We start from the raw sequence: 23,392 nt of genomic DNA on the forward strand, positions 1-23,392 counted from the left end.
CAAAACTACGAGCAAGAACTGCTTATAGTGTTTTCCAGGTTAAACATTCATTAGTCACAATAAATCATACAATTTAAACACGATGATTATCTACACTAACACCGGCAATCCTCTCGGCTTGAAGCTGCTTATTTGTGCCAATTTGGTCGACACCGACGTGGAGGTTAAAAATGTTACTCTGAGTGGTAAGCTGCAATGAGTAATGTTAGATGATAGCAATAAATGCATGCTCAATATTACGTATTCTGTTCGTTTTTCGCAGACCCTGCCTTAGGCGATATGAAACATTTGCCCATTCTTCAATTGAACAGTGGTGTGCAACTAATTTCCTCCGACGTGGCTGCCAAGTATCTGCTTCACAACAAGGTTGATCGCTTTGCTAACACGGTGCAGCGAGATGAATGGCTAGAATGGTCTTCGAAAAGACTTGCGCCAGCCTTAGCGCACAACATGGCTGTCGGATCGCGTGCCGATCCGAACACGAAACCTATCCTCAATACGTTAGTGAAAATGTTAGACGATTGTCTTCGCACAAGCGAGTTTTTAACGGGTGATAAACTGAGTTGTGCCGATGTGGCTATCTGGAGTCTGCTTGCACCGCATGGAACGCTCAAAGGTGCGATAAACATAGATAATCTGCTGCGCTGGTATCGACAAATTGCTGCTCTACCGCAGGTTCAAGCTGCCTTGACCGTACTTCCATTACACGAACTATGCTTTTCCTCGCTACAACATTGCAACAACTTCGGTGGATTGCATCATATCGTTCTTAACCCGGAGATAGCAGATTTGGAAGGGGAACAGCTGCTGGCGGATACTTCTATATTAAACATAGCCGAAACCGTGCAACAGGATGAAATCGAAACAGCACGGCAAGCTTTTGAGGATGTTGTCTATGAGCGTGCAATACGAGATGAGCCTCGAATTGTGCTACCAAAACCTGGCGAAAAGAACAATCTCATTACTTCCGCCTTGCCTTATGTAAATAACGTGCCCCATCTGGGAAACATTGTCGGTTGCGTGCTTTCGGCCGATGTATTTGCGCGTTATTCTCGTCTCTGTGGGTACAATACACTCTATATTGGGGGAACTGATGAATACGGCACAGCGACCGAGACCAAGGCCTTGGCAGAAAATTTAACTCCACGACAGATTTGCGACAAATATTTTGACATTCATAACTCTATCTACCGTTGGTTTGGAATCGGGTTCGATTATTTTGGCCGAACAACTACTGCTGAGCAGACTCGTATCGTGCAGCACATTTTCAACGAACTGCACAAAACAGGATACATCGAGGCTCGGTCGGTAGAGCAATTACTTTGTCAACGATGTGATCGTTATCTGGCGGACCGGTTTGTTGAAGGAACTTGCCCACATCCCGGTTGCGGCTATGAAGACGCCAGAGGCGATCAATGCGATGGATGTGGAAAGTTGATAAATGCTATAGAACTGCTTCGCCCGCGCTGTAAAATTTGCAACACTACGCCTGTTATTCGTGATTCGAACCAACTCTTCCTTGATTTACCTAAAATCGAACCGCGACTTCGAGAATGGGTTGAGCGTTCGGAGGCTGGTTGGACTCAGAATGCTCGTGTTATAACGCGCGCTTGGCTAAAAGAAGGCCTGAAAGCTCGGTGCATTACGCGTGATTTAAAGTGGGGTATTCCGGTGCCTCTGGAGGGGTACGATAACAAGGTATTTTATGTTTGGTTTGATGCCCCAATTGGATACATATCTATCACGAGTCGCTACTGCAAGGAGTGGCAGAAATGGTGGCAGCCGGATACGCCGAATACCGGCGCAAGAGTTGATCTATACCAATTCATGGCCAAAGATAATGTACCATTCCATTCAATCATGTTTCCGGCTTCGTTGCTTGCTGCCGATCAAGGATACGCACTCGTTTCACACATCATGGCTACAGAGTACCTTAACTATGAGGATGGGAAATTCAGCAAGAGCCGCGGCATAGGTGTTTTTGGCAACGATGCCCAGAATACGGGCATACCGGCAGATGTGTGGCGTTTCTATCTGAGTGCGACTCGCCCCGAAGGACAAGATTCGTCCTTCAGCTGGAGCGACTTGCAGGCACGCAACAATAATGAACTTCTTAAGAATCTGGGCAATTTTGTGAACCGTGCGCTCGTGTTTTGCGAAAAGTTCTTTGATTCAACCATTCCGCCAATGACACTATTGGTGGACGGTGGCGAAAACGGGGAGCGCGGTGGAGACTACACGCTATTGGCGTTGATAAATCGCGAAATAAGGGGCTATGTAAACCAGATGGAAAAGGCTCGCATGCGTGATGGCATTCGACATTTGCTACAAATCTCACGCTACGGCAACCAGTTTATGCAATCGGAACAGCCATGGGTTAAAGTGAAGGGAACGGATGATGAAAAAGCTCGAGCTGGTACTGTGATCGGCATGTGTTGCAATTTTGCATGTAAGTGTTTTATATCACCAATCCAATTGTTTAACAGTCGTTGATACGTTTTCTTGTGCCTATTTATGATCCTTTTGCCTTGCTTTATTTTCTTCCTGTTAGGTTTACTGGCAACGCTTCTGTTCCCCTTCATGCCTACAACAGCAAGAAGCATGTATAGCCAACTAAATGTACGCGGCGGGTATATAAATTCAAGGTACTTCATCGTGTGTAGCCAGAAGCAAATTATGGTCCGGGAATTAACGAAAATTTACGTTGTTTTATCCCAATTTTTCAGTAAGCCGGTGCTGAGAACTATTCTTCCGCCTGGTCATCGGATTGGTAAACCTATCGTGCTGTTTACAAAAATTGAAGACGCTCGTATTGAAGAACTTAAAAAAAAGTTTGGTGGGCAGCAACAGCAGAGTAAAATTACACCTAATGTAATCGTTGCGAATGAAACTTCGGCTATGGGCAGTTCCTCAGCGGTTAAAGATGTGCAAAAAGCAATAGATGAGCAGGCTGCGAAAGTACGCAAGATCAAAGCTAGCGGTGCCGATCGAGCAGTTTGGCAACCGGAAGTAAACACTCTACTTGAGTTAAAAAAACAACTCCAATTAACTGACTTATCGCTCCGCACTCAAAGCAGCATGTCGTCGAACACATTGGCAGATGCAACTAAATCAGCTGAATTATTACCGGCAACAGCTTCCAATCCAACGGCAGTAAAGCTGCTTGAAGAAGAGATTGCACAACAAGGAATCAAGGTACGCAACCTGAAAGCGACTAACTCTGATAGATCAGTTTGGCAACCAGAAGTATCGTTGTTGGTGTCGCTGAAGCAAAAGCTAAGTGAACTTACAGGAGTTCCGTTTGCCGTAACAACTGATAGCGGAAAAAAGAAGGGAATCAAGAAATAGAATCATGTAGTGGTTCATGTTTGGACCTTTACTTAGTCAGTCACAAATGCGATTTTTTTTTTCACGTACGTTTCATTTCAGCAATAAACATCTTCTAAGTACTATTTGAATATACATGTTTGGATATTTATAATTTTGAAAGAAATTTTTTTGCGATTGCCGACAGTGTCGAAGCGTTGGTTTTCATTCTTAGCATTTTAGTTTTCGGGTTTTCGTTGCGCATTTGGATACCCAAAGACCAGACATTTCTCATTTGCTGACAAAGCCGAGTACCATGTAGTAGGATAATAAAAATGTTTGGCTAGCCCAGTAAGCCTGGCAGTAAACTATTATTTCGTGGAAGGACGAATGTCATCTGATAACCTACTACTGTCAAAACTGTATCCCTACTATGATAAGCTTTGTCAAGAATCATGTTTATGGATAAAGCATAACGTAACATAGTCGAGGGAAGTAGTATTGTAGCGAGCTAAATCGAAACAATAATCTCTTTATAGAGATTATTAGTAAACATTGGTTCAAGGCGAACGCAAGAGACAGCCAACAATAGAGAATCACAGGTTTTGACAAAAACTTGTTTACGTTTACTCTACACCCTCTACATCCAGTAAGCATAGACGTGTAAGTTCGTGCGAATGAAATAGCACGTAGTGGGCAACATGTAGAAATAGAAAGCGCACTATTTGCTGCTCGTTCTCTTCTTCGTGTCCGGCTTGAGTGTCGGCCTGTCTGATACGGGCTGTTCCAAATGCACACTTGAACTGGTTGTTTCGATCGTGAAAGAGTCGCCTCTACAACAGTGTGGGGTTCGTGGCTCGTCGTTTTCGGGAAACGTTCCATTGTGGAAAAGAACAACCACGTACACGGGCGTATCTTTGGAGAGAAAGCAGTACAAAAATGTGTGAAAAATATAACACTATTGCACAGCAGCTGGCTAAATGGCAACAAAGCCACTTGTTGACGTTCTGGGATGAGCTTACTGAGGAAGAGAAGGCCAAACTACTTGATACAGCCGTTGAAAGTGTAGATTGCGCCGCACTGGATGAAGCGTTTCGACGAGCTATGGCAACCGCCACGTCGACGAAGGAGAACTTAAATGAACAGCTCAAGCCGCTCGCACGAGAACGGTACCTCTCGGTGTCTGAGGCAACCAAGGAGCAACTATTGGATCTTCAGCAGGTAGGCTTAGAGCAAATCCGCGAAGGAAGAGTTGGTGTGATACTTCTTGCCGGTGGTCAAGGCACCAGGCTTGGATCGTCCGCCCCTAAGGGCACCTTCAACGTTGGCCTGCCCTCGCAGAAATCTCTATTCCAGTTGCAAGCCGAGCGTATCCGGAAGCTGCAGAAACTAGCGGGTGCCGAAGGGCGCATTCGATGGTACATCATGACTAGCGAACACACGCATTGCGAAACACGCGATTATTTCCTTGCGAACCAGCACTTCGGGCTACCTTCTGACCAGATTCGTTTGTTCCGTCAGCGTAGTGTACCATGCGTAGATTTCGAAGGTCGCATTCTGCTAGATGAAAAATGGAAGGTGGCCACCGCTCCTGATGGCAACGGAGGTATCTATCGAGCCCTTAAAGATGAAGGTATATTGGACGAGATGGACCGTGAGGGTGTTCGGTATTTGCATGCTCACAGTGTCGACAACATTCTTATAAAAGTTGCGGACCCGGTTTTCATCGGTTACTGCGTTCGCAAGCGCGCGGATTGCGGAGTGAAAGTTATCGAGAAGGTTCAACCAGACGAGGCAGTTGGCGTGGTTTGTGAAGTAAAAGGCAAATATCAAGTTGTCGAGTACAGCGAGCTCTCAAGCGAAACGGCCACTCAACGAAATCCATGTGATGGGAAGTTAACGTTTAATGCGGGAAACATTTGCAATCATTTCTTCACTACTGAGTTTTTGCGCCGCATCGCTGAAACGCAGATGCCATTACACGTAGCCAAAAAGAAGATTCCATTCATTGATACGGTTACTGGGGAGCGCGTAAAGCCTACCGTGCCCAATGGCATAAAGATGGAAAAATTCATTTTCGATGTTTTTCCTTTGGCGAAACAGTTTGTGGCCTTGGAAGGACGCCGGGAAGAGGAGTTCAGCGCGCTTAAAAACGCTGACTCGGCCGGTATAGACTGTCCGGCAAGCGTGCGAAATGACATATATAGATTGCACAGGAAGTGGCTTATCAATGCAGGCGCCAGCGAAATAATCGATGCGGGTGATGGGTCGATTGATTGTGAAATTTCTCCGCTGTTATCGTATGCCGGCGAGAACCTAGAAATGGCTGCAGCCGGTCAAAGCTTTCAATGTCCGATCTATTTGACATGCGATGATGAAGATCATCAACTGGGCTAAACATAGTTTACAAACCTAACCACGGCGCGCTTGCGTGGGCTAACGACATGCGCACCAATGCGCCGAGAAAAATAGAACATCATTTTTATGTTTAAAAATTGATTTGTTAGAAATTTTTCCTATCTATTGATCTGTTTTTGTCTTGAATCTTCACTCATAGCTCCATTCGATTTCAATGTTTGATTCGTACATTAATGATACAGTAACTTTCGTAGTAGGTGAGATTTTTTCAAAAATACACAGCTCCCCGCGTATCTCATTCAACTCGATTACTTAAGGGACTTAAATTACATTTTTTTTAGTGAAGAAAAAATGTTAGATCTAAAGTAGAAATTAAGCTCAAGAAAGTAATTATTTTCCTGTTGAGAAGAAATCATTCCTTAGATAACAGGTTCGTAAAAATATCATACATTAACGCAAATGCTGGCTTTGCAGCCGAAGGTAGGAATCAAGAGAAGTCAATTGCGGCGGGCAAAACTTAGTTGTTTCTTGTTTTAATGTTGTTTCTTATTTTTAATTATTTTAGACCATACTACCGACATGAGCATGAGATTATTTTTCCCAATTATAATAGTTTTGTTTTTATTTTCTCATTCCCCCCTAAAAGAGATGGCGGGACATCTATTTCCTGGCGAATAAAGAGAGCTTCCATACAACTAAAAATTTCCAAAAATAATCTTTAATCAATGGATGAATTTTGACACCTAATCTTCATTATGTACAAAACGAAGCCTAACTAAATTGCGGCTTCTCTGACTTCTGCGTGATATAACAAGCAGACAAGACCCCGATAGCTATTTTAAATCTAAAGTCTTTTACCCAAATAATTTGATTTACCTCTTAGTGCGAAAAAAGTGGAGCCCTTATAAAACCATTCTTTTTCAAAATTCATTGAAGATCGTATGAAAAATATTTTTCCCGCATTGATTTGAATTCACCCATTCTCATACAATTTCCTTCTCAAAATAACAAAAAATATCACTCAAAATGTATTTGCAAGATTTGATCAACAATGAATAAAAAAAGTTGATTCTTATCATGAGAAGTACCTCAAATTAATGATTGTTGAACGAAAGTAGTAGGTTCTTGAAACAACATTGACCAGAATGAAATAAGGTAAATCAATTATGTTCAGCTACGGCGGAATTGCTACACACATCACTCTCGCATATACATAAACATAAAACAAAACAAAAAAGGAAAATGTAATGTTCTGAAGAAAAATAGGAAAACAGTTATAAATGGATTTAATTAATCGTATAATGCGCATTTTATGTCCTACATATTGCTTGTATCTAAAACTAATATTTTTCTACACCTGTTGCAATTTGCTTCATTTGATAAATAATAAAAATAATTTGCAATGCAATTACTATAATAGGTTCACTTACCCGGAGTTCTTTCTTTTTGTTTACAGTATAAAATTTGACAAATATTTAGTTTAATAAAAAAAACATCAAACTTGTCATAAAAACTATTTCTTTCTATGTTAGATACAAAGTTTGATTCGCACTTAACTTTTGTTTATTAGCGTGCGTAAGAATGCACGTCAGTATTGTAACTTTTTAACACCTTAACTTCCTATTGAATACCCCTACTCTTAAACGAACATATTTAAGACGATCCAATTCATGTTTCATTGAGGATGTATGATACATATTTGTGAATATTGAACATATATCAAACATCTATTTCACACTGTTGTGCAATTGAAGGCGATCTAGGAATCTAAAAAAAATTTTGTATCACTATTCTATTTTTGTATGGACCTCCGTTGAACGTTCACAAAACTAACACTGATACTTGGTCCAATAAAACATTTCTTCCAAGCTGCGTAAAGGACATTGTCATTGCAATTTTTTTCGTATTCAATAGCCATAGCTAGGAAAGCTCTGTTGCTATATTACATTGGAGAATGATAATAACTTTTGCTCAACATATATCAACACAGCTTACAGCAATCAACGAACTGCATATGTATTGATTTTCTAAATCATTCACAAACCAATTTAAACTAAAAAGATCCAACCAAATTCTACGAACTTGTCTGATATGGATGCGAATCTCCTTCAGCTATAGCTTTTTATCATCTATTATTTACTGTTCTCTACCTTGTACTTATTGTACGGTGTGTATGGCGTTCGATTTGAATTCTTATTTTGAATAATTATGGTAGTAATATTCTTCATTAAGTCATGTCGCTTACCAAGTAGCCAATCGGCGCAGGTGGCACGTTGAGATGCGGATACATGCTGCTCTAACCAACATTCGACGATGCTCTTAAATTTTCGACCCATACGAGTAGTTACCTTGCAATGGGTCTAAAAAAGACAGTTGGCTTACTTTTACATGATCTCATTTTCATTAACTTCACACTACACTAATCTCCTCTTACCTTTTTCGAACGAGTTAGCGATCCCGACCAGTACATTGTAAATTTTTTCTTTTGCATCTGGGATTTTAACAAAGTACGGTTCTCTTTCATTTGTTCGCTGTCACCGATGCACATTGGATGGGGGTCTTGGTTGTTGATACCATTCATCATCATAGTTGTCGTCGACAAGCGCTCTGTCGTTAAATCACATGCTGTTGATTTCTTGTTTCCATCACTGCACCAAAACGGGTTGCCGCTCTCACACCCGCCGACAACAACCATGTTTTGAACGTTACTTTTACGGTCATCCGAACATTTTCTCCTTCTTGTCGATGACAATGGAAGAATAGCAGTTGCATCTTTCGTTGAGGTGTTGCTCACATTCATACCTTCATCGCACAGCGATTTGAGAGACACAGCGATGTTTAGAGAAGTACTATGCGGCTCAGCCGATGTGGACGGTAGTGGTGGTTCAGCAACATCTAATGCAGCACCAGTCACGTATGAGGGACATTTTTTGGATGTGGTAGACGTGACGACGACGGTCTCAGACGATGGACTTCGTCCCACTTCATCACTAGTTTCGTGTATCAACATTTCCTCGTCGTCAGTATTTTGCAGCTCCTTCATGGTAGCCAAATGACCATCGATAGTTACTGTGAAGCTGGCATATTTCATCGTTTGCTTATTCCGTCGCTTCAAATTACGCGTTAAAAATAAAGGTCTGCGATGGCGTGAAGTGGGAGATATCGTCGGTTGCGATTTCTGAGTCGCCTATCACCAGTTCCGTAACAACAAGCAACACCAAGAACAGTTGATGTGTGAGAATGATAAAATAAATGAAACAAAAAAAATAATTAAATTTAATTCAGTTACTCAATCGTGCCGTGACCAATGGACATGGATAAAATCTAGCACCGTACGGTTCGCTTTTATGTAAGATAATATCAAAAAAACATTAAATGAAAGTGAAAATGATTGTCAATGAAAATGAAAGATCGATCAGATCGAGGATAACAACATGAAAAAGAAAACAAGTTCTTAAGATATCTAGATAAAAATATCATATGAAGCATAAAGATGATAGATGACTGTTCGGCATCTATTTTTTCTAATAGGTAAAATTACTGCACATAACAGAGCCTAACCAATAATTTCGTTAAATTAAAAAAAGCTTTTTTCAAAATGTTCGATCAACCATAAAATTAAAATCATGAGCGCACACATGCATACAGACCATTATATTAACTAAATTTAAAATATATATTTTTTATGACTAGAAATTTGAAATATTCTACATCAATCAAAACGCGACTGTGTCTAGAGCACAATTTTGTTTTTGCGTTTTTTCATACACAACCAAACACATTTTTCTACCATATTTTTCGGCAGTAACACTGAAGTAGATGTGCTTTACGCTACGCTACCTATGTACAATTAAACAATATTTTATCGCAATAATTCATTATTTACATCTATGTAAGCATATCAAGATGGTCATAGTACCTTGCAAAATAGAAAGCAAGAAACCAATTTCTAGTAAAGATAGACAATCTTATCCCTAGAACTAGGAACAATTCCCTATAACAGACTAGAGCAAAAATAACGATGTAAACATTACTACTTGAAACCAAATCATCGATGGAGCATAAAGTATAATACTATTAATAAAGATGTAATCCCAACATAGGCACATGAAAAAATCAAATAGATTACTGATACAAAAATGGAAGAAATTCTCGACTACTAAAACAGATTAAAGCTGTGGTTAGATAATAGGAACTTATGTATTAAAAATCACAGTAATTTTAACCATGACGAAAAAGCAATAAAGCAACGTTACAACAGTTTTCATTATCAAAACTACAAATTAAAAAATATTAATGCATGGATGTGCACGTGAATTATAACATACCTATTTGTAAAAAATGTTCAAGAGGACCATTTTGTTCTATCGTTTCGAAATGTCTTTTTTTATACTTTTTATCTTTCTCCTGCTCATTCTGTGATGCATGCTTCCAAATCCGTCGCTAGGTAGCATGCAGTGAAGTAACCGCTTCAAAATCGTTATGTGCATTTACTTCATCAGTTTAAGTTTGTATCTTAATGAAAAAAATCAACCAGTGTATAAATAACAAATGTATTAAAATAAAACGTAAGAGGTTAGAATTTTTACTGACTGTCTAACCCTTAGGTTGTGTGATTTTTTTACCATTGAAAGCTGTGCAAAATTACACAAACTCTAAACATAAATTTCGGGTGTAATGAATTCAGGGAGCAGAAATACCCAGCAAAAGGCACTGTTTATAATAATCTCTTCTTCTTTTGATATTGTTCATTTATGTTTCCTAAAATAATCGATCAGATAATACATGTCTTGTACTTCGCGCAACCCACCTAATACATGGTAGTTCATACTTCACAGCTAGCGATAGTCTGATACTTCTATGCTGAATGTTAATGTTCAATGATGTAGCATTCTTGCAATATCTGTAGACCTTTACTAGGGGGAATTCATATTAAAACCTCGGATAATATGCTTCGACCATATACAAGTAGTCCGTTCATTTTTTTGTTGAGAACGTAAAATTTTTATTGACATTGATACTGGAGTTTGAAACCGCATTGCTATTTTGCATTCAAACCTTGTAGTAGCAATCTATTGATAACTTTTCGTCTCATTTGTTACAATATAACACGATAAAATACAATATATGATTTATTGAAAAAAATGTTGATCCTTTAGAATACTGCGTATTGCATATTCAGATCACCTTTTTTAGACTGATTCGATTCCTAAGTGGTATGTCCCAATGGAGAATCACAAATAATTTGTGGTGGAAATGAAAGAACATGAACGAATGGTATTCCATTCTTTGTGTCTACAATTCTAGCTTATTATACTTAACAAAAAAAAAACGTTTCATGACTTCATATTACGTTTTTTTTGCATATTATCACCATAATATCATATTTTCTATGAAACTGAAATTTGAATTATACACATGCTTATAAATTTCGTTTTATAATTCGTCACGATTTTGATGGAGATTGCCGAATTAAAGACCTTATTTACAGTACACGTTTCGGTTGCCATTAGTTCAAAACTATCTACAATATTTTTATACGCTTATTATGCGAATATTTTTTACACATGAAATGTACCTTCTATTCATTATTCAAAATTTTTATTGTAATTATTCCTACTGAAATATTGAAAAAATAAGCAATGAGACCTTCAGATCTGTGTAATCAGATGTGGCGCTATATTGTACACATAAATTCTATACGTTTCTAATAACAGAAATATCAAGGACACTGCAACATCTGATGTGTTTACCACAAGAACAGCATGCTGGGTTGTTATATGAAATCATAATGGCAAAAAGAGTTAAATAAATACAAGGTTTTATCGAAACTCATTAACAATTGAGCAACATCAGTTAAATTTTGTTTATCACTGACTTCATATCCCTATATCATTTTCCTATCACTAAATTAGTCTCAACAGCGTCTAGCCTTATCCAAGCCCTTGAGTTGATTTGGCTAACTATGAAATTTACATTGAAAATTTTTATCAATTCCATATCATTCTCAAACGACTTACGACGCGGAACCTATAATTTGTAGTCAATAGTATTTTAAAAATTTAATAACATAGATTTACATCTGATTTAATATTCGTAAAATAAACTAAGAGCGAAAGGAGTGGAAATAATAATACTAGAAATATACGTAGTTTGTAACTTGAAATAGCAAAAGCTTGCCTATTTGCAACTTATCTTTGTTGTCTGTATTTATCTGTACTTTATCTAGCTTTGTGAACTGTAGGTGGCGGAGAACAATAATCAATTTTGAATGAGAATTGAAGATAACTCATTTAAAATAAATTGTCCACTTTACACTGTATGCTAGAGCTGACACAGATAGAAACAATTAGCAGTAAGAAAAATTACTACAAAAATATTTCATTTAAGATTTTTGCAAAATAACAATCGATCATTTGATAAGATTTTTTCCAAATATTATTGATAGCTCAGTGCGTAAGATTAGCGTAATCATGACACGTAGTTATTTACTATATAAATCAGAACCATATTTGCTTCCAGACAAAACAAACCTTGCACAATAATAAAGAACAGCAAATAAAATGAGAATAACTAACAGAACGGGTTAAATATCATGTGAAAAAACTTTTAAATCTATTGTTTTGCTTGCATATATCGCCACATTTGAATATTCTGAGATAAAAATTACAAAATTATTAAATGGAAGAAGCATCTAAAAACAAATGTACATTCCCATTTGAATTCTAATACACATATTTGTTTAATATTTTTGCTCTTACTTAGTTAAATATTGATACCAATTAACGATCGATTAAAGATGTACTTCAGTTGTTCTAAAAACAAAGAAACACAGTGTCGCAGTAATTTCATTTCAATTCACTTTTGTGATTGATTTGTATGTTCCAGTTACATTACTTATGCTAGCTGTTACAGCAACCTTGAAGCATAACCAAAACCCGTACTTTCTTACTGTCATGGCTGTATTTTTCACAATTCAATAGCATTATTTTTTGGCTGCAAAAAAGTTTCTATCGATCATATTAACTGATATGGAAAAGAGCGCATTTCATCTCTTTCTCTTTCTTGAATATTTTCATATATTGCTTATTTCCATTTGCGAAACTTCTCTAGCACCTACTACTTACCAGATCGTCGTCGAGGTTTTCAACTTTCACATCCGACTTGGCTGTGCTACTGGCACTGTTGTTGCAATTATTTGCTCCTGCCGAGATATTGCCATGATTACTGTTAGCAACATAACCACATCCAGTGGTTGTAAGCGTAACACCGGGTTCCGTAACAGCAGTACCACAATTATTGACACTTTCAACAACACTTCCATCTTCTGTTTCTGCAACTTCACCACTGTCACCTCCTCCAACACTGCTGCTAGTAGCAGCAGTAATGACAGATCCTCCGTTTTCGCCATCGCCGTTGCCGCCGCCGATACCGCCACCGCTAGTGCTTCCGCCGACATCAATACCACCACCTACACCACCACTATCACTTCCGGTACCAGTGGCAGCAGGGTTTGATAGGCGATCGACGTATGAACTATATGTTTGTGAGTTAGCGAAATTATTTGCTGTGTCGTCAGATTCGGTATCAAGCAGTTCAATCGTAAGTCGACAATCGATTTTATACTAAAAATATGAACAAACATCACACGTTAAATGCATCACAAAATCATATAATTTTCAAACACCGGCTTATAATGGGCAGTCAATGTTTCACACGGTTTACTCTAGGTTTCCGTGATAGCACATAGTACTTACTATATATATTTTGAAGCAATTTTCATCCTGAAGGGCTGCCTCCGCTTTTCGTTGGTATGCTAGTTCAGCAGCTATGCGACGATTGGCAGTACGACAAAGGCCTCCAGCGCCGTTCCTCCGTTGTTCAGCCTGGAAAAGTTCCACACAATCGAAAGCCCCTCGTTCCGTCACGCAATGTTGCAATTGCCGTACGGCATTTTGTACAACCTGTAAATTAAAGAGGTTAGCAATAACACAACCTTCCTTATTGTAATCATTGATATTTGAAATTTATATCAAATATCATGTCGTGGGTACATACCCGATCAAGCGTAAATGCAATGTATGCATGGATGCCAAACATTTCACGGAGTGTGTCCTCATAGCTGCTCGACTCCATGTTGCCATCCAATAAATTTTTCAACATGTCAAGAAAAATATTGTAATATTCTTCAATACGAATTTCGCTTTTAGGCTTCAACCGCAGTGCCGTTGCAGTGCTATTATTACGCGTATTTTCATAAGTTCGCTCCTCAGCGGCTATAATTTGGGCGCGTTCATAAATGGTACGCAGGCGCTCACACAGAATGGCATGCAATCGCAGAAACAAATACCAACTGTTGTTAGTGAAAAATAGTGTATATGCTTCTTCCTACAAAAAAAAACAAAAGATATCAATGCAGAGTCTGCCACAGTCGCGCATATGTCGAGCAATATAGTTACTACTTACGATATGTTTGCTGATTGCGTGAAGTGGAAGTGGAGGGCTCATTGGTTGCTGACATGAAGTGGCTTCGTTTATTGCATTTGCTGCTGACGAACTCAGTAACGTGGAAGAGGCGGCATCATTTTCTTCTTTGATTTCCGTTTTAATAATTATCGATTTTTCTACAGAACTACCCTCTGTGGGACTGATGTTGCTGTTTCCGTTACTATCAGTATTTTTCATGCTTTCAGGAAGCACGATATTATTACCAGCTGTCGAAACTAAGGAGGAAGAGGAAGCTGTAGCAGTAGCCGACTGTTTTTCACAGCTCGATGATGTAGTGGACAAAGTTGACGGTGGTGGTTTTGATGATTCTCCGCACTCGATTCCATTTCCACCGCCACCACTTTCATTATCTTTAGAAGTAACCAATTCTAAAACTGAAATCGTTGGTGACGTTGCCAAATTAGCAGAGACTTCACTCCCAAATGGTTTACTAGTTGTATTGCAACTGCCTGGCAAACTGATACCTTGTGTTGAATTGTAATTCGATGAAGTGGTGCATGATGATTTTTTAACTGTTGTAGATTTGCAAGCACTGGGTTCTTCATCTTGATCCATTACATCGATATCCTTATCATCTAAATAGTAATAGTTAATAATCAAAAATTAAACTAAATTCTTACGACACTTTCCGAATATCGAACTTGCGTACCTTCTTCTCGCTCGTCTTCACTCAACTGTTGTCGAGGGGCAAAAAACAGATCTGGTACAAACTGACGCAGAATGTGCTTTATTCGCCCTTTCTCTTGTTTCTGTATGCCCGTCTGACGTTTTACATGGTGTATCAAGAGATTTGCTGCATCTTCTAGTATTGTCTTGTCCTTGTACTGTATCGTCATATGCGGTCCACTTGCTGCCTGTGGAGTTGCTGTCGTATCATCGTTCTGTTCATGGCGCTTAATAGAAAAAAAATCACAAATGATTTATGTAAATAGACAAAAAACAAGATATGTACGTTCAGCTACCAGATCAGCGGTTTGTGTAGTTTTCTATTTTGATTTCATTCCTTTTTTGATTTTCTACACATGACTATCACCGAACACCCCAAAGACCAAGCAATTGTTGCAATTAAATTTATTAACGTTGAAAAACAAAAAATAAAAAAATGGAGACGATCGTGTTTACCTTCATGTAACTCACCTCATCAAAAAGTGTCTCAATTTCATTGAACAAACTTTTCGATCGAAGGGCTTTGATGTCTGTCTGTTTGAAATTTATTCCTTGATGATCTAGCGATTTAAGGTAGTATTTTTCGTTTTGCTCTCGCCATTGCTTGTTGAAACTCTGAAAAACGGCGAAAAAAATGATAAAGAGAAGAAGTGTGATATGTTTTTGCAAACAAAATCACGTGTGTTTTTTTTAAACTCATTAATGGTTATTACCTTCTGCGCTTCACGCCACTCCTCCTCTTTCGTTTTCATTCGGCGTAGAACAACTGGTACTGCGACAGATGGATTTTTCTTCAGACCCTGAATAATGTCCGTTGCCTTATCCCCGTAAATTCTTCGCAGCGCCCGCTGATGGATTGTTGATGATGTGCCACCGAGGCAATCATCAAGTCGAAACCGGCTAACTTCATCTTGCGACATACGAGTTAACTTTTTCTGAACGCCTTCGAGTACACGAATCGTGGCACTGTTCGTTTCTATGACTACATCCAGCTCAAAGCGCTCATCCTCGCAGCGGTAGATGAATTCTTCATACTGTGTTTTACGCGAGGTCACGAACGTCGAATCTTCAGCCCATGTGGGGAAAGAGACCCACGTATCGTTCAACACGTCCCGACATAGATTCGTTCGGCCAGAACACTTCACTCCTTCGTGTGATTTAGGTAAAGCGCAATAGCTTGCACCCAACCGCTTACATGTCGACAAATCGACATCAGCAGCTAGTTCGCTCTGAGTGCGCTCGCGATCCTGACGGGAAGCCGCTGCTGCTGCTGCTGTTAACGGTATGCACTCATTCGTTAATCCTAAGCCACCAATTCCTGCTCCAACAGAAACAGCGGGACCGAGGAAATCCTGGAACCACTTTAAGAGATCGGGAAACCGGCTAAGGAACGGCGTCACTAGTGTCTGTAGCTCTGATTTGGATACAATCTCTTGATTGTACAGTGTTAAGCAGCGCAGAAAGTTTTCGTACACATCCGGACTACGAAGCGCTTTTCGCACTTTATCAAAAAATGCATAATCATTCAGCGTTCCGTACTTGGACGCTTCGGCTAGCGATACATCGCGACAGATAGGTTTGTGTCTTTTCATCGGTGGTGGACCAGTGCCGTCTCCTCGATCGCGCGACGAGCTAATAATATTCCCAGCGTTGGCAACACCACCGGGTCCTACAAGAAGTCCCATTTGCGCAGCATATGAGGATGGTGAACGCTTAATAGCGTTCGCACCACCGCCGCCGGCGGCACAAACAGCATTGCTGCCTACGGTGAGATTTGACATTACTACGTTCGACACTAGGTTGGGACCACTAGGAGAAAGTACGCTACCACTGACTAGGGTTCCTGTCGAAGATCCGATCGCGGACATGGACGACGTAACGCTGCCGTGAATGTATTTAGCGTTCAGGGTATTTCCACCCACTCCAGAACCACCACCTCCAACGCCTACTAAGTGATGATTGCGATCTTTTTCCATATGTATTGCTCCGGTACCACCACTAGCTGTTAGACAGCCAGTGCTAGTCCGTATCGCACCACCACCGACGGCAATGTTACTTCCGGTTACGATACCGCCGCCTCCTCCCATGGTTGGACCATGTACTCCACCACTCAAGCCTTCACTTGTCATGATAGAATATTCGCGATCCTGTTGCAATCGACCCATGGTGCCAGACTGCAAACTATTATAAACCTTAAGATTGGTAAGACTGCCTCCAGTTCCACTACCCACGACGACGTTAGCATTGCCTATTTTTTTGGCATTACCGCCGTGACCTGTGGTACCTGCTGGCCCGCCGCTGGAGGCACCACTTCCTAGACTTAGCACAGGAGCTGAGCTCGCAGGTCCGCTCATATGTTGCTGTTGATGGTGATCGTGTACAGTGGCGGAAACTGTACTGCTAGTTAGATTGTGAGAATTATTTTTACCAGCTACGTGATGCTGCTGCATAGCGGCCTGGTTGTGGTGGCTAGTGGCATCTGGGAGAAACTGCCCAAATTCACGTAATAAATCCTCTTGGTTATCAAATAACTGAGCCACTTGCGTATAAACCTCGGCTTCGGTTAACTGTTTGGCATTCGTCATGCAACCACTTAGCGCGCCTTCCTTGTACGTTTTTTGTTCCTTCTGGTAAGTATGTAGAATCTCAAGGAAGCGTTTGTACTTTTCCGGCTGAGTATGAAAGCGATTTTTGATTTTATTCACATACGTTATGGCATGATTGAATTCCACAGGTTGGTTGGCAGCAGTAGCGGCGGTCGGGGTTGGTACTACAGTAGTTACAACCGCCGTCTGGGCCTCTTGGGATGGCTGCACTTGCTGTTGTACCGTTGTTTGCTGATGGTGTGCCTGAGTGGGAGCGGTTACTATGCTCGCCGGTACAAGACCTCCACTTCCAGTTTGCTGCTGCGAAATAATCTGCTGCGAAATCATCCGATGAATGCTTGGCGGCGGTTGTGTTCCCTGTGACGGTTGACCTGTTACTACTGCTCCTCCACCACCACTCCCCGTCGTTGCAACGTCTACTCTAGATACCACAGTTGCGGTCGTTGTTGAGATGGATGCAGCTGCTCCACTCGGAGTAAGACTTACGTTACTTGCAACTACGGATCCAGTCGATATAGTGCGTTCCCTGTGGTGATCATTTCTCGATGAAAAATTTTGTACGACCGGCTGAACACACGTCGTCGAAGTTGCTACTCCCAATGATGGTGAATTTTGAACCGTAGCCGGACTAGAATTGCCACCAGCAGGTTGTTGCAAAGGTGTTCCACCGGCATGCAACGGAGGTATGCTGCTACTGTTAGGCGCTGCAGCATTTGTGTGACCGCTGCCGCCACCATAAGCCATAAGATTTATAGCCCCGGCTCCACTAGAGCTGCTTACTAAAGTACTAGTGTTTACCACATTTGTTGTTCCTGCTGTTACACCCGTGCCACTTAAGCTGCCACCTGTAGATTGTACGATTTGGCCTCCACCCTGAAATATCGTACTGTACTTATGCGGTGAAGGTTGCGGTGCTACTGATGCGCCAGAAGACGATGTAGTAGGCTGCACTGACACCGATACTTGAAAAAGGTAACAGCCCTGGTCATTTTCCTGCACCTCGATCTTATAGCCCGGCGGCAAGAAAGTATTGAAGCCTACAATTAACTCTGGATGCCCACGGAATAGATTCGACACTCGCTGTATGACACCTGGCGTGTCAATGCTCTGTGATTTGAATTCTTTCATGATGTCGAGAAAATCATTGTACACTTGCGGTTGGTTGCCGAAACGAAATTTGACCTGATCAAGGTAACTTAGAGCATCCTCAACTTTTAGTCGTTGCAATTGTGCCTGCCCTTGAGGTGGTGGAGGCGGCGGCCCTTGCGATACGTTTCCTCCGCCTGGTAAAACTCCCGGCGACATGCTGGCTGTTATAATTTGCTGCTGTCCTGCCGCAGGCGCACCGTTATTAGATGTGGCTGCGATGTTTACTGTCGCTGGTACTGCATTGACTACTGCACCGCTTTTATGAGCAGTACTACGTACTGTCGTGTTTGAAGTGTTTACTATATGAATTTGTTGCTGTTGTGCTTGATTCGTTGTCTGCTGCCCTTTGACTAAATTCCCACCAAGAGACGATGAGTAAGCTACAAATTGAAAAACACATTCCATAAACAAAAAATGAAGAATTGCAATGTGCTTCGATGCTACTTACAGGCCGTGTATTGAACACTTGTCTGTTGAGGTGTGACAAGTTGAGAAGCTTGCTGCTGCTGTTGGTTGCTCACGGAATTTACGGATTCGGGCGGATTTGCTGTTTTGATAACGTTCGGCGGGATCTGGTACTGTATCATGCCGCCTGTATTACTGGCGGCAGTGGCATTGTGCGATTGAGTTGTTGTAATGATACGTTGTTGTCCCGTCGAAGGAGGTTGAACCCGCGGTTGCCCAAATTGTATATCTTCCAATCTGCCACGCTTCATCATGGGTTCATTTTCCAAGGTTGCAAAATATTTTCTCACTAATGCTTCTATCTACGCATACGTACATGAAAGAAACGACTGTTCAACAGTAGAAAAGGCTAACTTTGCCAATAATCTTCTCACACTTCACTTTTATAGATTTCTCTGTTGTTTAATGTGTATTTTTCACCCTATGAAAATAGTTCTTTCATAATTAAATCGATTTTCAAACACTCTCGCGTTGATCATTTCACCACTTGGTAAAAATACATCAAATGTTTTGATGTATGAGAAGAACAAACGTATGCTCAATGAGGCAGCCGTAAATACGTCACTACTCGCTGTTAAACATGGCAGAAATTATTAAATATAAAATTATAAATAAAATATAATATAAATCATAATTAAACATTTAAATTAAGATAGATTCAACATATCTAATGCAGGTGCACATAATAGATTCGAGTTAAATTATTTATATGTATTAACATTATTTTTAAGGCTCTCGTCACTATTTTTATTTCTATTCATTTTAATCCCACTATTTGTTATTCACTTTTATGTTATTCCAGTTTTAAAAAAATTAACAAGCATTCAACTGAAGTGATTGAACTTTCAAAGTTGATTTGCAAGTAATACATCTTCGTGTCCAGACAAAAACGTGTTCGGACATGCATCTAAAAAGGATCTGAACGCATTTTTTAGTAAACTAGATACAACACGGAATCTGCCATATCAAAAATGGAAGTGTTTGTTACGAAACAAAAACAATATTGACACCAGATGGACAGAAGGCCAGTCGTACAAGGTCTACAGATTTTGTTCCTAGAGATATAAGCTGCGATCATAATATTAAAGGATAATACAACATATATGATGTAATTAAGCTTCAAAACTAGAATGGTTAATTTTTAAATTTTAAAATCAAGCCAAATGAAATGCTATGTCGTTCATCTTATGACGAAAACAATACCAACAAATTTTACTTAGCCACATGTAAGCATATTTCTCAGTACGGCAAGGTTAATTTACAGTAAGTGAAGATACTTACAAAATTGTAAGTGTAAATTTAACATATCAAATCGTGATACGGACAAAAATACCAAAATGATACTTATTACATACCTATGCTCATACCTTTGAAAGAGCTTGCAAAAACAAGCTAATTGAACTATGCCTGATATGCTGTGAAACTGTTATCTTAAAACCCTAACCGAGAATAAGTCGTTCAATGTTTGACGGTCTGGGAAAAGCTGACAATGAATAAAATTTTCATGCTCGTGCCATCAATATACGGCATTTCAGTATTATTCTCATTCCAAATACAAATGGTTCGGACACGAACACAAATACATTCGTAGCACTGTGTAAAAGACCAGACACGCACACATCAACGAAACATAAAAAGCATACGGGAAATGTCTTTTTGAAATAGAATAAAATAAACAATACATTTTAATATTAATATATATATATATATATATATATATATATATATATATATATATATATATATATATATATATATATATATATATATATATATATTTATTTATTTATATATATATATATATATATATATATATATATATATATATATATATATATATATATATATATATATATATATATATATATATATTTATATATATATATATACGACTTTTCAACAATGTAGTTGTGACTACAAACTAATTCACGCTCCCGCGCGATCATGCTGATTTCACACATACTTCGCATATCATCGTGTTACACTTTACCACAAACCAACACGGTAAACGCCATGAGAATAACTTACAGGATGCGCAAAAATAAATATTATAAAACAACGTACACTCATACTACAATTGTCATGTAAAATAAAGAAAATTTAATGTTGAAAATTCACGGATATTACTTCATAATACCTTTAGACCAGCGTTCCATCACAAAAAATGTGGTAACGCTCAAACGATTCACGTCACATCACATATTCACTGTCCAAAAGCCCGCGCTCACTATTTTCAGAACACCCAGCGAAAAATTCTTGCTACACAAAACGCACAGTAAATACCACAAAGCATATTAACGATCAAAATGTGCAGAGTAACATCGTTTGACGTCGTGTGTTGAAAATTGCACTTCTAAGGAAAATATTATTCCACTGATTACACATGAACAAACCGCGCAGAAATCGAGGCTTTAATAATAAGAAAAACTCACCTGCAGCACCCAATTTATTTAAATCTCGTAGATGATTTCAACTCCAGGAAGTATGGCGTAAAATTATCGTGCACAGTTTTGCTACGCACCAATTATAAAAATCAACATTTGAGCATACTATACCCCAGTGGCACATAAAACGAGCGCAAAATGAAACTTTTCTTCAACGCTACCGAGCGTCGCGTCTCGTTGCATGTACAGCCAGACTCCACAAAAACTACAGCTAAAACTTTTCATTCCCCGACCAACTGCGGAAAAGATGACAGTGCAAAGGAGAACGTAAAAAGCAACGCGTACAACAAGAACACCAGAGCGAGAGAAAAAAGTAGCTCATGCTGCTCTAGAGCTGTTGGAGCAAGTTAACCTCTCACTTATACTTATACACACTCGCGATACCACAGCCGTATTCTATATTCTCTCAATCCGCTCCATTCGACAATAATATCTCTCAAGTTACGAGCAAGCAAACGTAAACGTACCGCGATAATCGCAATAGACATAAACGCGGTTATTGTGACGTCATGATTTATCGTTTCCACTTAGAGCTAAGAACAATAAAATACAAACTCTAGAACAAATAGCAAGAGCAAAATCAAAAGAAAATTGATTATAAAAAGTATTGCTCACACCATCTTTTGCATTAAATTAACAACATGCTGTCGAATGAGAATCTACTATCATCGACTTTAAATTGTGCACCAAATTTAAGTTTGTTAACAACTAATATTCAACATACGTCAGCTGGCCCATAATGAATGAATCCAAGTGATGTAAACGAAACTGACTCAAAAGATGGAAACTTGACTCCAATTATTACCACATAAATGCTTTGATTTAGATGATGTTTTTAAAGTAGGTTTGCAAAATTCGGTTAAAATATATCGATTTCTTAGCCAAATGCAAATCATAGGTGCAGATTCAAGAAAGCCAATTATTGATCGAACTGCTCCCCACCCATGCAATAAAGATTTCGCATTCAATTAAATGAAGACAACTTCAAGTTATAACGCGGCTACTACCGCACCATAAAACCGGGAAAACAAAATGGCGCGTGAAAGTTATTTTCCACTCTTTTTTCACTTGCATCAGATGGTGATGATTTTATATTCACGTACACATGATCTATAGGCGTGTGAGTGTTACTCGGGCTCTCCCAATTCCCTTTATTTTACATGTATGCGTCGTGCTTGTCGTACAAACCTATTGCGTTCCTCTAACTATTCAACGATTCCCATCATCCATGATGACGTTCAAGCCAAACTCTATCCCAAACTAGTTTGCACAAAACGCTACGACGAATCTTAACATTATATTGAATACATACTAAAACAAACAAACTTACCTTGAATATAAAAGAAGAAAGTTCGTACCGCTTAGGTTTATGTGTTTTAAATCACACCAATCCCACCTATTACATGCAAACTATCAATGGCAGGCTTTGTTCAGCAAATGTGGCTTTCGGCAAACGCAACTGCACATGCCAAGCCACATCACATCATCAATGATTACTGTTGTTCCATAGACAGATCCAAGACACAATTCTCGTACAACAAGCGTTCAACTAGCCACCAGAAATTCTAGGCATATGATAGGGTTATCAGATAAGCTAACAACCACAAATAGCGAAAATGCACTTATTAACAAGTGATCTGATTCCCAATGTGGTATTCACACCAAACTCACTTTCGCACTTATATATTTGCAATACACAAAGTATTTCTAGTATTACATACTCTTTTTAAGCAAGCACATGTGTTTATTTTATCCCGCAAACACTGTTCGCGAAAATTCACCAACGTGCACGGTTAAAGAAAATTGTCCTTAAAATGCACGCCGTAGCAAGATGGTAGGAAACCAGATTTTGACAACTCATTTTTTGACAAACAAATGTCATAATCATGA

The 23,392-nt window shown here is 39.4% G+C and overlaps 3 protein-coding genes across 3 annotated transcripts; 2 read left to right on the forward strand and 1 right to left on the reverse strand.

The window, feature by feature from the left end:
• The first annotated feature begins 82 nt into the window (after positions 1-82).
• Positions 83-3,386, forward strand: LOC128723326 (methionine--tRNA ligase, cytoplasmic). Its single transcript, XM_053817054.1, has 4 exons — positions 83-185; positions 263-2,449; positions 2,552-2,645; positions 2,727-3,386. Exons 1-4 carry the CDS (start codon positions 83-85, stop codon positions 3,346-3,348), a joined length of 3,006 nt encoding a protein of 1,001 aa, XP_053673029.1. The 3' UTR covers positions 3,349-3,386.
• Positions 3,387-4,245: 859 nt separating this feature from the next.
• Positions 4,246-5,721, forward strand: LOC128722870 (UDP-N-acetylhexosamine pyrophosphorylase-like protein 1). The gene has a single exon (XM_053816553.1). The coding sequence runs from the start codon at positions 4,246-4,248 to the stop codon at positions 5,701-5,703; it is 1,458 nt and encodes a 485-aa protein (XP_053672528.1). The 3' UTR covers positions 5,704-5,721.
• Positions 5,722-7,239: 1,518 nt separating this feature from the next.
• On the reverse strand, positions 7,240-19,309 carry LOC128727615 (uncharacterized). The gene is made up of 10 exons (XM_053821544.1): positions 19,042-19,309; positions 15,552-18,973; positions 15,295-15,453; positions 14,822-15,065; positions 14,131-14,747; positions 13,723-14,052; positions 13,422-13,628; positions 12,792-13,289; positions 8,099-8,851; positions 7,240-8,024 (listed from the first exon to the last, which is right to left on the reverse strand). The coding sequence occupies exons 1-10, from the start codon at positions 19,307-19,309 to the stop codon at positions 7,797-7,799; spliced, it is 6,726 nt and encodes a 2,241-aa protein (XP_053677519.1). The 3' UTR covers positions 7,240-7,796.
• Between the last annotated feature and the right edge of the window lie 4,083 nt (positions 19,310-23,392).

This window comes from Anopheles nili, chromosome 3 (genome assembly GCF_943737925.1).
Source record: "Anopheles nili chromosome 3, idAnoNiliSN_F5_01, whole genome shotgun sequence".
Taxonomy (NCBI): domain Eukaryota; kingdom Metazoa; phylum Arthropoda; class Insecta; order Diptera; family Culicidae; genus Anopheles; species Anopheles nili.

What these genes read in the sequence shown, in the direction of transcription:
- LOC128723326 (XM_053817054.1), top strand. Translation starts at nt 83, where the DNA reads ATGATTATCTACACTAACACCGGCAATCCTCTCGGCTTGAAGCTGCTT. An exon ending in TAAAAATGTTACTCTGAGTG is followed by an intron (nt 186 to 262) that starts GTAAGCTGCAAT and finishes CGTTTTTCGCAG; the next exon opens with ACCCTGCCTTAGGCGATATG. An exon ending in GGCGGGTATATAAATTCAAG is followed by an intron (nt 2,646 to 2,726) that starts GTACTTCATCGT and finishes CCAATTTTTCAG; the next exon opens with TAAGCCGGTGCTGAGAACTA.
- LOC128722870 (XM_053816553.1), top strand. Translation starts at nt 4,246, where the DNA reads ATGTGTGAAAAATATAACACTATTGCACAGCAGCTGGCTAAATGGCAA.
- LOC128727615 (XM_053821544.1), bottom strand. Translation starts at nt 19,309, where the DNA reads ATGAAGCGTGGCAGATTGGAAGATATACAATTTGGGCAACCGCGGGTT. An exon ending in AAGTGTTCAATACACGGCCT is followed by an intron (nt 18,974 to 19,041) that starts GTAAGTAGCATC and finishes TTCAATTTGTAG; the next exon opens with CTTACTCATCGTCTCTTGGT. An exon ending in ACGCAATCAGCAAACATATC is followed by an intron (nt 14,053 to 14,130) that starts GTAAGTAGTAAC and finishes TTTTTTTTGTAG; the next exon opens with GAAGAAGCATATACACTATT.